Source organism: Rhinoderma darwinii, chromosome 1 (assembly GCF_050947455.1).
Source record: "Rhinoderma darwinii isolate aRhiDar2 chromosome 1, aRhiDar2.hap1, whole genome shotgun sequence".
Lineage (NCBI taxonomy): Eukaryota > Metazoa > Chordata > Amphibia > Anura > Rhinodermatidae > Rhinoderma > Rhinoderma darwinii.
Window position 1 is genome coordinate 496529498 of NC_134687.1, and position 16014 is coordinate 496545511.

At 44.2% G+C, this 16014-nt stretch overlaps 1 protein-coding gene across 1 annotated transcript; it reads left to right on the forward strand.

Moving 5' to 3' along the window:
* Positions 1-2785: 2785 nt before the first annotated feature.
* LOC142744129 (transmembrane protein 17B-like) lies at positions 2786-13487 on the forward strand. The gene is made up of 4 exons (XM_075854791.1): positions 2786-2903; positions 5650-5753; positions 10226-10339; positions 13266-13487. The coding sequence occupies exons 1-4, from the start codon at positions 2786-2788 to the stop codon at positions 13485-13487; spliced, it is 558 nt and encodes a 185-aa protein (XP_075710906.1).
* Positions 13488-16014: the final 2527 nt, after the last annotated feature.

Here is a 16014-nt window from a genome sequence, read left to right on the forward strand (position 1 = left end):
GGTTCTGGTGCTATATATATGTACTGAGCTTTGTTCTGGTGTTGTATATATGTACTGAGCTCGGTTCTGTTGCTGCATATATGTACTGAGCTTTGTTCTGGGTCTGTTTATTTGTAATGAGCTTGATTCTGGGTCTGTATATATTTACCATAACTTAAGGTAAAAGTAGATGTTAAAATCTACTTTTACCTTAAGAGAAGGTAAATATATACAGTAAAAACAAAACCCAAAAAACCATGGAGGAATCTCAGTTTTTTCCAATTCACCCATTATATGGTACTTTAAATGTAATGACGGGGTAGGGAGACAGACAGGTGAGCCCTAATCTACCCGCCACTCAGTCCCTGCATACTTGCACGACCCGTCCTAGGCGACGGCGTACAACTGGGCGACGGTCCCTACGCTCAATACGTGCACAACAGACAAACAGACAAGGGTACACAGAAGCTAAGGGAAATGGGGCAGTTGCCCACAACAACACCGTGAGCAACAAGAGTAGTGAACGAGCCGAGTCAAACCAGGAGTGTACGAGGTACCAAACGAGAGCAGGAGCGTAGTCAGTAAAGCCAGGGTCAATGAGAAGCAGAGGTCAATAGTACTAGCAGGACAGCAGAGCCAGGAAACAAGACAGAATCACAGACAAAGGAGGAGCAGGAAATGAAGGAATAAATAGACCGAGGGCGGGAGCTAGCTCCGTCTGGCCAGGCTGTGATAGGTTCTCCCACTCCTCAGCCTACCAGCCTGAGTGGTAGCAGATCGAGTCACTCTATCAGACCTGGGAGCAGATGCAGACTGATTAACCACGGGCGTCGACACAGAAGCTGTGTCTGGCAAATCCTAAATGGTGCCAATAAAAACTACAACTCCTCCCGCTAAAAAATAATCCTTCACACACCACTCCATTGACGTAAAAATAAAACGTTATAAAGCTCCTGACCACTTTAGTGTCTCAAAATATTCTGCTTTTTCTCTTCTGTATGGCTCATTCTGCTTTTACAGCTAATTCAAATCTGTGCCAGATCTGTGGTCACCTAAACAGAAATCTGCAAATATACGGTACAGTGTCTTCAAAGTTCTGTCTTCAGAATTCAGGGGGGGGGGGGGACTTAAAAAAGTGCCCAGGGCCCATGGTACCCTTAATCTGCCCCTGTACCTGATATAGATCCACGTTGTAATTTATTTACTGTTAAAATATAGTTGTTTTACCCTTGCAAATTCTGTGTAACGTTACTGCCACTAGGTGTCTCCCTTCCTGTAATCTGCTGTTCACCCCCTGTTGTCAAGTAGAATCTGTCCCTAGTTGCAGACGGACTGCAGACTCCTCTTCTCTATGTGTGCAGTATGTTAGGCTCCACCCACTAGCTCAGAGACAACTAAGAATTAGAGATAGAACCTACAGAGGGAAAAACTGCTAAAAAAATGACATAGTGAAATAGTGTTATTCCTCATGTACACACATATAGAAGCAGCAGCAGCAGCAACAAGGAGGAAATTATACCGCAGTAATGAGCAGTGCAGCTGAGAGTCCAGCACTGAGGTGACATAAATCTTTCCAGCAGCCAGGATCTCCTTTCTACTACTGCTTCCACCTCCCCTCTCCATAGACTTGTATGGGCCGAATGTGTGTGTCTTTTTCTTCTCCTGCTCCCTCCTCCTGCTTCCCCTCCCCTCTTAAAAGACTTCTATGGGCAGAATGTCAGTTTCTCTGCTTCTGCTACCTCCTCCTGCACCCCCTCCCCTCTCCATAGACACCTGTAGGCAGGCTCTTCATAGACAGCCCCCCACTTCCTGCAGTCAATCTCCTCTGCTCTGTAATTAGAGATGGATTTCACTTGACAACAGGGGGTGGACAGAAGATTACAGGGAAGGCAAACACCTAGTGTCAGTAACTTCACACAGAATTTGCTTGGATAAAACAACTAAATTTTAGTAGTAAGTGAATTGAAAAGTTGATATATATCAGGTATAATATTAGATAAGCATAAATTGTTTGAAAACTTAGTATCCATTTAAGGGGGCAGGGATAAGCTTTCTTTGCTTCTGTTGCAAGTCCCTCCCCTTTTCCCCAAAAAATGTTTCACAACCTCCAGCACAAAAGGGGGAGGAGAAGCCAGTGGATGCCCCCATTGCAATAAAGAGCAGAATAGATCAAATGAAGAATGCTTTTTTTTTGTGTTATTTTAGGATAAGACTATATATCAACGCTATCTCTATCTGTCTAAATCTTAGCCAAAAGCCTAACTTACAGTACAAAATTACATACATTTCAAACTTGCTTTCAGATGCTGTAGTGATATGTATACTTCAAAAGAGCAACATTTTACCAGTAGAAGAACATGTTAAAAAGTATGTCAAATATTTGACCTTTTACATTTTGTAATACAGTAGCAAGGCCAACTCTGTTGTTCGCAAAAAACATTGAACCCCCCCCCACCCCTAAAAGACAATATTGTGAAAAACTATGGAAATTAGGCCATATTCGCACAAACTTTCCATTAGGATATTTTTTTCCCTAGGACTTTTTTTTTAAATAAAATCTGCGGAAGAAATCCACAGCTGAAACTCTGATTTCTGGTTTAAATACACCAGTTAGGAAAGTATAAATAAAAATATCTTATGTCTGAAATATAACCCTTTCATAAATTGCATCTGGCTTCTGAAAACAACAGTTGGCTAATCCCTGATGTGAATTAAATCCCATTAGGACATCACAATTAGCAGAGAAGCCTGATTTAATCCCGTCTGATAAAAAAAGAACGAGTGCTGAGCAGCATGAGTACAGACCATGTCTCTTCATACTCCCCTGCCAAGCAATGTCCGCCATGGTCTTGCGAGCATCAGTGGTTCTTTATTCATCCAGAACAAAACTAGGGATTGTGGAGAAAATCATTCATATCATACAGGTAATGTGTTACGTTTTCAGTGTTTATGACCCCCATGGCAGTCATCTTTGGAGGAACTGTTTTGTGGGAGCACGCAAATGCGGGTGGCTGTCCACGCATTCGGCAGCCGGCCGTGCTCACAATCGCGGGCTGTGATTACGGGCATGGCCGTGTGCATGGGGCCTCAATCTGTGAGTATATGGAATAAAGTACCAAAAGATTTTGTGCAACGCTGCAGTCTGCGCTATGTTTATCTTATTATGGGATGTTTTGAAGGGCAGATTCCAGGATTTCTTTTTATTTTTACCCTAGTACTGCTTATCTTTTTTGAAACAATAAGAAAGCGTGTAAATCCATAGGGCCCCATGTGCCTGGTGGAGGCCAAAAGAGTGCCTTTTGGCCTCCATTGTCGTATAGAATAGCGTAGTAGACTACGCTATTTTATACAATAGGATCCCGCAAAAAACGTACCCCAAGTGGTATACGTATTTTTAACATGGGAGCCTATTCGTGATGTATGTCAGTTTATGGCATATGTCACAGGCATCCGCTAAACATATATGTCATGACGTATAGCTTTTCATGATAATCTATGGGTTACGGATGCCTGTGACGGATGCCTATCTTGCTCACGCACTGGAGTGGTATCCCTTTTTTGTATCTCTTTTTTGTTATTTTAGGGGGAAGCCATGGCTAAAGTCTATTTTTAAAATGTTTTTAAAATGTTCTTGCATAGTTGATTTTGTTCTAAGAATTAAATATTTTTTTATACATTATTGGTGTGCACAATTATATTTATGTGTCATTTTTTTGCCTAAGGCCCTGTTCACGCAGAGTTTTTTTTCAGGCAGAAAAATCTGCCTCAAAATTCCATTTAGGAATTTTCGAGGCAGATTTTGACCTACCTGCACTCTCGCTGCCGCATTTTTCGGCAGCGGCCATTGAGCGCCGCGAGCAAAAACTCTGCAATAACCGCTTTCTCTGCCTCCAATTGATGTCAATGGGAGGTAAGAGACGGAAACACTTAAAGAACGGGCATGACGCTTCTTTTTCCATTTTCTTCCTCCCAATGGGAGGGGTTTTCGGAAGTTTTTTGGCACGGTTTCCGGCGTGGTTTCCGACGCAGTTTCCACGTCAAAAACAGTGCCAAAAAACTCTGTGTGAATATGGCCTAAAAGTGGCATTAGTCACGCATAGACTATTATGGAATCTGTTTAACGCATACATCATGAAAATGTCAAAAGTTCCTGATGTTTGTTAAACGGATACCATAATAGTCTATGCTGCCGGATGCCACTGTTGGGCAAGCGTCACAGCCTGAGGCCTTATTCATGTCCGTTTTGCGCGCGCAAAAGGTCCGTGTGTCATCAGCATATGGTGCTCAGCTGCGTGATTTTCGTGCAGCCACCATCATGATGACACTCTGGTTTTATCTTTACAAACAGAAAAGCATGTGGTGCTTTTCTGTTTTCATCCATAGCGCGCATCACGCGCGGCACCCGGAAGTGCTTCCATGTGCCGAGCGCGATTTGCACGCACCCATTGAATTCAATGGGTGTGCGCAGCGCGAAACGCGGGGCAAATATAGAACATGTCATGAGTTTCACGCAGCGGACATACGCTGCGTGAAAATCACTGACAGTCTGAACGGCCCCATTCATTAACATAGGTCTGTCACGTGTATTATACGTTCGTGTGAATAAGGCCTACGTTTAACATATACGTCGGAAGCTTAAATGCAAGCCAAAAACGTGATGTGAATGGGGCCTAAAAAATAGGTAGTATAACCACTAATTGACAATTTTTTTGAAGCGAGTACAGTTATTGTCCAGATCAGTGAAAGAAATGTTTCTTGGTCTATTGAGTGAATTTTACAAACTTCCATTACTGCTAGGGATAATAATTATTGAAACAATGGTAGTATAACATTAGTCCCAAATAACAGATTGTGGTATTTTCAAAACAGAAATCTACTGCTTTAGGATGGGTTCACACAGAGTTTTTTGACAAGTTTTTTGATGCGGAAACCGCGCGGCAAAACTCGCCAAAAACCGGCCTTAAAATGCCTCTCATTGATTTCAATGGGAGGCGGAGGCGGTTTTCTCCCGCGAGCGGGAGAGAGAAGGGACATGCCCTATCTTCGCGCGGTTACACCTCTGACCTCCCATTGATGGGAGGCAGAGAAAGCGTATTTCGCAGCGTTATATGCTCAATGGCCGCGGGTGAAAAACGCTGCGAAAATCGGCGTGCAGGCAGAGGAAAATCTGCCTCAAACTTCCAAACTGAATTTTGAGGCAGATTTTCCACCTGCAAAAAAACTCTGTGTGAACCCAGCCTTAGGCTATGTTCACACGGAGTATTTTGGGGGAGGAATATCTGCCTCAAAATTCCGTTTGGAACTTTGAGGCAGATATTCCTCTCCCTGCACGCCGATTTTCGCGGCAATTATCGCGCCGTTTTTCGCCCGCGGCCATTGAGCGCCGCGGGCATAAAACAGCGAGAAATACGCTTTCTCCTGCCTCCCATTGAAGTCAATGGGAGGTCGGAGGCGGAAGCGCCCCAAGATCGGGCATGTCGCTTCTTTTTCCCGCGAGGCAGTTTTACTGCTCGCGGGAAAAAGACGCCGACGCCTCCCATTGAAATCAATGGGAGGCGTTCTCGGGCCGTTTCTGCCGAGTTTTGCGACGCGGTTTCCGCGTCAAAAAACTCGGCAAAATACCCCGTGTGAACATAGCCTTAAAAAGGTTTGTTTCTTGTGTTTCTGCAGGACATGAAGTGGTGTCAAGCCTTCCTCTACAAATGACCTTGTATTTTAATATGCTATTCTTTCCTATATGGTTAATATGTGAAGTCATAATGCTGGAGCTGAAGGTGAGGAGACATAAGATTCATTATTTAGCCTGACAGTGGATACAAAAATCGTCAAACTTTTATTGAACAATTTAAATGGAAGATAAATCATATATATATATATTACGGCAAAATAAGTGAAAATTCAGCACTTGATTGATAGTAGAGAGATGTTCAGAGATAACCAATCTCATTCTTCATTAACATCTTTTTTTAAATTAGTTATAACTATTGGTCTGTAAGAATATCCAATCACTGAGTAGTTTTCTAATTCCAAACACAATATGAAGAATAACTTTCTAGAAGGGGGGACACAGACAGCAGGGGTCTCATAGGTCTCCAGTATCTTACATGCAATTAAAGGGATTGTCCACTACCGGACAACTGATGCCACCGTATAGGTCATCAGTATATCATCGGTGCGGGTCCGAAATTTTGAACCCCGCACCGATCAGTTGCTCCAGTGGCCTGCGAGCACCGGATGTTATGGCAGATTATGCAATGTATGGAGCTGGAAACAGTTGGCTCCGTACATTGCATAGAGGCTGTGCTGCAGCTCTGCTCCTATTCACTTGAACAGGAGCAGAGCTGAAGTACTGCAGCTCGGTCGCTATTCCATGACTGGAGCAATCTGCTTCCGACATTGACGTCCGGTGCCCGGAGGCAGGCGGAGCGGCTTAATGGTGCGGGGTCCGGGTGTCGGATCACCACAGATCATGTACTGATGACCTATCCAGTGGATAGGTCATAAGTTGTCTGGTAGTGGGCAACCCTTTTGAATAGACAATTGAACGCTGCTGCCTGCTTTTAAAGTGGCAGTTTGTCCCCTTGTTTACTGGGTACGGTAGGGAGGTTGCACATACAGTATGGTATGTAAGCCCTAATTCCTGACCAAAAAGGTAGTCATAAGATTCTATGGTCAAGTTGTGAGTTAATAAGTGCACTACCAATGTCTTTCCACCTTACCCACAAATTACAGATTTAAATGGATTTGCTGGTTTACGCAAAAAAAAAAAAAAAAAAAAAAAAAAGCTTAAATGGACACTCTTTTGGCCTGTCTCTGACAGTGGAGCTACATAGATATGTTTAGCCAGGAGCTTTCCCAACGTCCACGATAAACGTAAACAAAAAAAAATGTAAGGCAAAAAGGGGCCTAAGGCGGGATTCACACGACCGGGTCGTTCCCGAGCCCGAGTGTCGGCCGGTAAAATCGGCCATTTTGCCCGGCCGGTTTGCATAAAGTTATGCATCCGTGCCGGGCCGGGCTGATCCGGACAGTGACATCAGCGGCAGCTCCTGAAGGGGAATCCCCATGTGTTCGGGGATTCCGCTTCAGGAGTTTCCCCTGATGTCACTGCCCAGATATGGACAGAGACATCAAGCGCTCTGTCCAGGAGCGGAATCCCCGAAAACACGGGGATTTCGCTCCTTCAAGGAGCTAAATTGCGGCTAGCACATAGCAGAGCGGGGAGATACCTCCCTGCTCTGCTATAGAGGCGTCGCTACAGTAGTAGCAGCCGCAGCAACAGCAGCTGCTGCTACTACTACTAGCGGCGCCATCGAAGGTGTCGCCGAGCCAGGGTGCTTTTAACAAGCAGGGGAAGGGAGCCAGCGCAGCGCTCCCTCCACCTGCTGTACACCCCGGCCCTGCAACACAGTGTACAGCGATGCCATTCGTCAGAATGGCATCAACTCCTCCTCCTCACATGCACTCTGCGCTGTGAGGAGGAGGAGATAGAGCGCAAGCGCCGGGAAACCCGGCCATCACTCGGAACACATTCCGGTGATGGCCGTGTAATACCCGGCCCCATAGACTTCTATGGGAGCCGGGCGGCCGGGTGTCCGGGCAAAGATAGAGCATGTCCTATTTTTTGACGGCCGGATTTTCCGGCCGTCAAAAAATCGGTCGTGTGAATAGCCCCATTAGGGGTCTATTATTCCTAATGCAGCCGGGTGCCGGCCGATTTATGAACGGCCGGCACCCGGCCGGGAAACCCTGCCGTGTGAATGAGGCCTTAGGTGTATTTCAATTTATGAGCAGATACAGAAGTCAGAACATGAGGCAACACACAAAGCTATCACATGCAGCGCCGGCCTTAGGAGAGATGGCGCCCCATGCAAAATGATCTTTCGGCGCCCCACCCCCATCATTAAAAAAATGCCCCATAAAAAAAGTATAATACCCCTTTAGTGCCCCCATACAGTATAATAATAATATTTAAAAATGTAGTATATTACAACCCCTTCAAGGACACAGTATTTTGACCTCTAATTATGCCCACAATATTATGCGCCCTGTACTACCCCTGTATAATCCCCCACCTCCTCCTTGTAGATCGTGCCATACATCCCCCCACCTCCCTCTTGTAGACAGTGCCCCCAAACAAAAACTAAAATTGTACTCGCCTAGGGCCCGTTCCCACGACGAACTGAGCTGCTCCACGACGAGATCCTTGCGTAGGCCGGCGTGATCCTGTAGCCCAGTACAGAGTTTCCCAACCTTTTCGAACTCGAGGCAGCACTGGAAAAATAAAATTTCCTCAGGGCACCCCTACCAAAAATTGTTTCGAGAAAGACAGAAAACAGCTAAAAACAAGCACTACACTCGTAGGGTATGTTCACACAGCGTTTTTTGTAAGGCAAAAAAAATCTGCCTTAAAATTCGTTCAGGAATAGACAGCGTTGTTTGATCTTTTTTTGGGCGTATTTTGAAGCGAATGCAGAAGGCACAGGAAAAAAAAGCACCAAACGGGCGACGCAGGTATTTTCTTGCTTCCATTCATTTCAATTCGAGATCAGAGGTGGAAGCCACTTGAAGACCATCAGCCCCCCACTCACAGTAAAATGACCATCAGCCCCCCACTCACAGTAAAATGACCATCAGCCCATGACTCACAGATTCCCCCTGTAGATAGTGCCACACAGCCCCTTGTAGGTAGTGCCACACAGCCCCTTGTAGGTAGTGCCACACAGCCCCCTTGTAGATAGCACCACACAGCCCCCTTGTAGATAGCGAAACAAAGCCCCATTGTAGATAGTGCCACATAGCCCCCTTGTAGATAGCGCCACAAAGCCCCCTTGTAGATAGCGCCACAAAGCCTCCTTGTAGATAGCGCCACAAAGCCTCCTTGTAGATAGTGCCACACAGCCCCCTTGTAGATAGCGCCACATAGGCCCTTGTAGATAGAGTCACACATCCCCCTTGTAGATAGTGCCACACAGCCCCCTTGTAGGTAGCGCCACACAGCCCCCTTATAGGTAGTGCCACACAGCCCCCTTGTTGGTAGTGCCACACAGCCCACATCAACCTTGTTGGTAGTGCCACACAGCCCCCTGTAGTGAGTGCCAGACAGTCCCCTGTAGAGTGCCACACAGCCCCCTGTGGAGTGCCACACTCCCACTGTAGAGAGTGCCATGCAGCCCCCTGTAGGTAGAGCCACACAGCCCAATGTGGGTAGTGCCACACAGCCTCCTGGTAGGTAGTGCCACGCAGCCCCCTGGTAGGTAGTGCCACACAGCCCCCTGGTAGGGAGTGCCACACAGCCCCCTTGTAGGTAGTGCCACACAGCCCACAGCCCCTTTGTTGGTAGTGCCACACAGCCCACGGCCCCCTTGTAGATAGCACCCCCTTTCTGTAGATAGCGCCACTGTAGATCCATGAAGAAGCAGAATCCCCGTGTGGCCAGGGATTCCACTCCTGGAGCACTCCGCTTGATGTTTCTGTCCATATATGGACAGTGATATCAGGGGAAACTCCTGAAGCGGAATCCCCGTCCGCAGCGTTGCCGACGCTGTGTTCGGGGATTCCACTTCAGGAGAAGTCAGTGACGTCACTGTCCATAAATTGACACAGACGACAGGAGCTTCTCCCGGAGTGGAAACCCCAGTCACAGTGTCGGCAGCGCTGTGGACGGGGATTCCGCTTCAGGAGTGTCCCCTGATGTCACTGTCCTTCAGGGAGCTACAGTGGCGCTAGTAGATAGCAAAGCAGGGAGATACATACCTCTGCTACAGTGCCGTCAGTACCGCTGTAGAAGCCGCAGCCCTCATTTCTGGTGTTGTCGCTATGGCTGCTACAGTGGTAGCGACACCACTGAGTGAAGAAGCGCCCGGACGGACAGGCGACTGCTGAGTCGCCAGGCACGGGTGCTTCTGAAACAATCAGGGGAAGGGAGCCAGCGCAGCGCCCCCTTCCACCTGCTGGAGTGATGCGCCCTGTGCAAAGGCACAGATTGCACGCCCCTAAGGCCGGCCTTGATCACATAGGTATATCAAGTGACTGCAAGAGCTATGAAATAATAACAATAAGGCTGGGGATATCTATTGCTTACATAGAGAACAGCTATAATGAAATGGCAAAATGCTGTAAAAATAAAATGGGCAATGACTTTTATGTTTTATGATTTTATGGCATTCTGGCCAATCCTTCTGAGCTGACGTACTATGTATAAAAATGTCATACTCAGATTTTCATTCTTTTCCTGTTTTTCCAGTATCACTTGCTGCCTGGTTACTATCAATTCCTTTTAATAACAGCTGTCACTATTCTCACATTAATAGAAAGCTTGAGACTATACCTGGGATATATTGGAAATTTACATGAGAAGGTAAGTTATAAGTGAAAGAACAGGTGCACATGAGAAGTTCTTGATAGAACAAATTCCAGATAAGTGGTAGTCAGTACATACAGTGGAGGAAATAAGTATTTGATCCCTTGCAGATTTTGTAAGTTTGCCCACTGTCAAAGTCATGAACAGTCTAGAATTTTTAGGCTAGGTTAATTTTACCAGTGAGAGATAGATTATATAAAAAAAAAAAAAAAAAGAAAATCACATAGTCAAAATGATATATATTTATTTGCATTGTGCACAGAGAAATAAGTATTTGATCCCCTACCAACCATTAAGAGTTCAGCCTCCTCCAGACCAGTTACACGCTCCAAATCAACTTGGTGCCTGCATTAAAGACAGCTGTCTTACATGGTCACCTGTATAAAAGACTCCTGTCCACAGACTCAATGAATCAGTCTGACTCTACCCTCTACAACATGGGCAAGACCAAAGAGCTTTCTAAGGATGTCAGGGACAAGATCATAGACCTGCACAAGGCTGGAATGGGCTACAAAACCATAAGTAAGACGCTGGGTGAGAAGGAGACAACTGTTGGTGCAATAGTAAGAAAATGGAAGACATACAAAATGACTGTCAATCGACATCGATCTGGGGCTCCATGCAAAATCTCACCTCGTGGGGTATCCTTGATCCTGTGGAAGGTGAGAGCTCAGCCGAAAACTACACGGGGGGAACTTGTTAATGATCTCAAGGCAGCTGGGACCACAGTCACCAAGAAAACCATTGGTAACACATTACGCCGTAATGGATTAAAATCCTGCAGTGCCCGCAAGGTCCCCCTGCTCAAGAAGGCACATGTACAGGCCCGTCTGAAGTTTGCAAATGAACATCTGGATGATTCTGAGAGTGATTGGGAGTAGGTGCTGTGGTCAGATGAGACTAAAATTGAGCTCTTTGGCATTAACTCAACTCGCCGTGTTTGGAGGAAGAGAAATGCTGCCTATGACCCAAAGAACACCGTCCCCACTGTCAAGCATGGAGGTGGAAACATTATGTTTTGCGGGTGTTTCTCTGCTAAGGGCACAGGACTACTTCACCACATCAATGGGAGAATGGATGGAGCCATGTACCGTCAAATCCTGAGTGACAACCCCCTTTCCTCCACCAGGACATTAAAAATGGCTCGTGGCTGGGTCTTCCAGCACGACAATGACCCGAAACATACAGCCAAGGCAACAAAGGAGTGGCTCAAAAAGAAGCACATTAAGGTCATGGAGTGGCCTAGCCAGTCTCTAGACCTTAATCCCATCGAAAACTTATGGAGGGAGCTGAAGATCCGAGTTGCCAAGCGACAGCCTCGAAATCTTAATGATTTACAGATGATCTGCAAAGAGGAGTGGGCCAAAATTCCATCTAACATGTGTGCAAAACTCATCATTAACTACAAAAAACGTCTGACTGCTGTGCTTGCCAACAAGGGTTTTGCCACCAAGGATCAAATACTTATTTCTCTGTGCACAATACAAATAAATATATATAATTTTGACAATGTGATTTTCTTTTTTTTTTTTTATATAATCTATCTCTCACTGGCAAAATTAACCTAGCCTAAAAATTCTAGACTGTTCATGTCTTTGACAGTGGGCAAACTTACAAAATCAGCAAGGGATCAAATACTTATTTCCTTCACTGTATATATATATATATATATATATATATATATATATATATATATATATATATATATATATATATATATCCAAAGAAAGAAGGGAAGAGGACAAAGAGAGCAGGGACCATGCATTTCTAGGAAGCATGGGTGACACGGTTACTAAATGACAGTACTATAGCTGCTAATGTGGCTGATGTAACTTAGCTACCTCCTAGAGGCAGATACAAAAGGAAGAATACTTTGGGAGCTTTACTGTCTGACACAGTACAGGGCACAGTGATAGAGCAGAAAAAATGATCAGCTCAGCTGTCGTGTATTGTGCAGAGATGTGCTTTAAACAGACTCTGTCACCACATTATAAGTGTCCTATCTCCTACATAAGGAGATAGGCGCTATAATGTAGGTGACAGTAATGCTTTTTATTTCGAAAAACGATCTATTTTAAACCACTCTATGAGTGATACTTAGCTTTATGCTAATGAGTTTCTTAATGCCCAAGTGGGCGTGTTTTTATGTTAGACCAAGTGGGCGTTGTACAGAGGAGTGTATGATGCTGACCAATCAGCGTCACACACTTCTCTCCATTCATTTACACTGCACTAGCGATATAGTTATATTGTTATGTGCAGCCACATACACAAACACTAACATTACTGCAGTGTCCTGATAATGAATATACATTACTACCAGCCTGGACGTGATGTTTATTCAGAATCCTTACACTTCTGAATCTTTTCTGTGAGAGTCCAGCAAGGCAAATGTAATCCCGCGAGATTACGATGTAACCTGTCATTTCAGACGAGATTACACTTGCCTTGCTGGAATCTCACAGAAAAGATTCAGAAGTGTCAGGATTCTGAATAAACATCACGTCCTGGCTGGAGGTAATGTATATTCATTATCAGGACACTGCAGGAATGTTAGTGTTTGTGTATGTAGCTGTACATAACGATATAACTATATCGCTAGTGCAGTGTAAATGAATGGGGAGAAGTGTATGATGCTGATTGGTCATGCACTCCTCTGTATAACGCCCACTTGGTCTAAAGTAAAACACGCCTACTTGGGCATTAAGAAACTCATTAGCATAAAGCTAAAAATCGCTCATAAAGTGGTTTAAAATAGATAGTTTTTCTAAATAAAAAGCATTACTGTCACCTACATTATAGCGCCGATCTCCTTATATAGGTGATAGGGCACTTTTTAATGTGGTGACAGAGTCTCTTTAACATCATTTCTAGAATGTGCATTACCTCTAATGTTTCCTCATATTAATATTTGCTCTCTTAGGTACCAGAGTTGGCTGGGTTTCTGCTCTTGACATTTCTCATACAAATACCACTCATTCTATTCCTTTTGACAGATGAACACATTGTGATTTTGCCCCTGGAGTTTGCAGTTCATACAATTTACATTATTTTCCTTAAAATCGAACTTCTGGTGTCGTTCTTTGTTCTGAAAATCATGACAAGACAACTTGCTACTCATTTTTTTTACAACGAACTGATTTAGAAAACAAAGACTTACCTACCCAGTGCTCACAGATCACAATACAGCACAACAGAGGATGCATGGCAGAACAGCAACGGAGAGATGCGCTGTCGTACTGGTCCTTTATTCTTAACATATCTTGTGTTCACGTTTCAGCCACATTGACGTATAGGTTTACCAAAAATAAAAAAAATTTAAGATATGCTTTTAGGCATACATTTACATTTTTAGAGGGTTTTAATGAAAACCAGAAAAAGATGTACATAAAAGTCTAATAATTCTTAAAGGGGAAGACCATATATTTGAAAATGATTCCTCTTGCTTGGCATTTTCATAAGGTCCATTCTCTAAGACACTACCACTAGTAAGGATGTCATGTTTTGTGTAAATTAAGCCCTGTTCTTCTGATGTATATACCAAATGTATAGCCAAAACGTATGGATCTGCATGCAATACATTTAAATTAGTCACCCATTAATAAAAAAAAATAATACAGTGCCACAATAAAACAGTGTGTGCAGTAAGCTTCTCCCAGTGGTGGCTGTAGACAGCCAGTATTCTATTTATATAACTATGTTCCTGAAGAAAATTGGGACCTCTGTATCAGAAAAACACAGATTTTGGCACAATGAGATAGGCCTAAATAAATAAATGGTGTGAAAAGATGAACATTCACTTTTAGGCTGGGTTCACACGACCTATTTTCAGGTGTCAACGAGGCATATTATGCCTCGATTTACGCCTGAAAATACGGCTCCAATACGTCGGCAAACATCTGCCCATTCATTTGAATGGGTTTGCCGATGTACTGTGCCGACGACCTGTCATTTTACGCGTCGCTGTCAAAAGACGACGCGTAAAATGACTGCCTCGTCAAAGAAGTGCAGGACACTTCTTTGGATGTAATTTGAGCCGTTTTTCATTGAATCCAATGAAGAACAGCTCCAAATTACAGCCGTCAAAGACGCCTCGCAAAATGCGAGTACGAGCAATTACGTCTGAAATGATGGAGCTGTTTTCTCCTGAAAACAGCTCCGTAATTTCAGACATAATGGTCGTTATCGTGTGCACATACCCTAATTGTCACTGATTGATAACATTAAGTGAAGCTATTTTTGTCTAAAAGCCAATAATCCCACAAGTTAAATTTCCCAGCAGCGCCACCACAGGGATAACTAAGCATTACACAAGACATGTTTTGCAGGTCAAGGCATGCCCTCCAAACCAAAAAGATGGTCTTTACAACCACTCCCCATTCTGGCCAAGAGATAAGATCCTGAACAGATAAATAGGGTATCTGAAAATGGGTTTTCTGAACTAGACAACCCCTTTATTGGACGATTGATTGCACAATAAAAAGAAAAAAAAAGCAAGGGAAAAAATAAAATCTCCCTATTTTAAAAATGGAAACCGCGTTACCTACAAGAAACACTTATGACAGTGTGGCAGCACTTGTGGATGAAGACTTTCATAATACAGTATTTTTATATAGCAAAAATTAAAAGAAGCACTCTGGTTTTTGCTTTTTTTTCTATAATTGGGTACCTATATATACTAGTCCTTCTCAATGAATTAGGATAATAATAAAAAAGTTAATTTATTTCAGTAATTCAATTCAAAAAGTGAAACTCATATATTATATGGATTCATTACAAACAGAGTGATCTATTTCCAGCATTTTTTTCTTTTAATGTTGATGAGTATGGCTAACAGTTAATGAAAACCCAAAATTTAGGCCCCATGCACACGAACGTAAAAACGCCCGTAATTACGGGCCCATAGACTTCTATTGGCCACAGGTACCTCCCCATATGCTTACGGGAAGGTGCCCGTGCCGTTGAAAAATATAGAACATGTCCTATTTCAGGCCGTAATTACGGCACGGACAGTCCATAGAAGTCTATGGGGCTCCCGTAATTATGGGTGACTACGTGTGCACCCGTAATTACGGGAGCGTTGCTAGGCGACGTCAGTAAATAGTCACTGTCCAGGGTGCTGAAAGAGTTAAACGATCGGCAGTAACTCTTTCAGCACCAGGGACAGTGACTGCCAATCACAATATAAAGCTGTAAAAAAAAAAAAGACGTTCATACTTACCCAGAACTCCCTGCTTCTTCCTCCAGTCCGGCCTCCTGGGATGATGTTACAGCCCATGTGACCGCTGCAGCCAATCACAGGCCAGTCACTGGCTGCAGCGGTCACATGGACTGCGCGTCATCCAGGGAAGTCGGACTGGATGTCAAGAGAGGGACGCGTCACGAAGACAACGGCCGGGTAAGTATGAATTTATTTTTTACTTTTATTACGGAAAAGGCTGTCCCTTCTCTCTATCCTGCACTGATAGAGAGGAGGGCTGCCAATTACTGCAGTGTAATTTTGCAGCGAAAACTTGCCCGTAAATACGGGTGACACCGGACCCGTATTTAAGGGTACGGGTCCGTAAATACTGGTGCAATACGGTTCGAATACGTGTGACCAAGGACTCGTATTTACGCCAGTATTTACGGGTGGACAAAAATACGGTCGTGTGCATGGGGCCTTAGTGTCT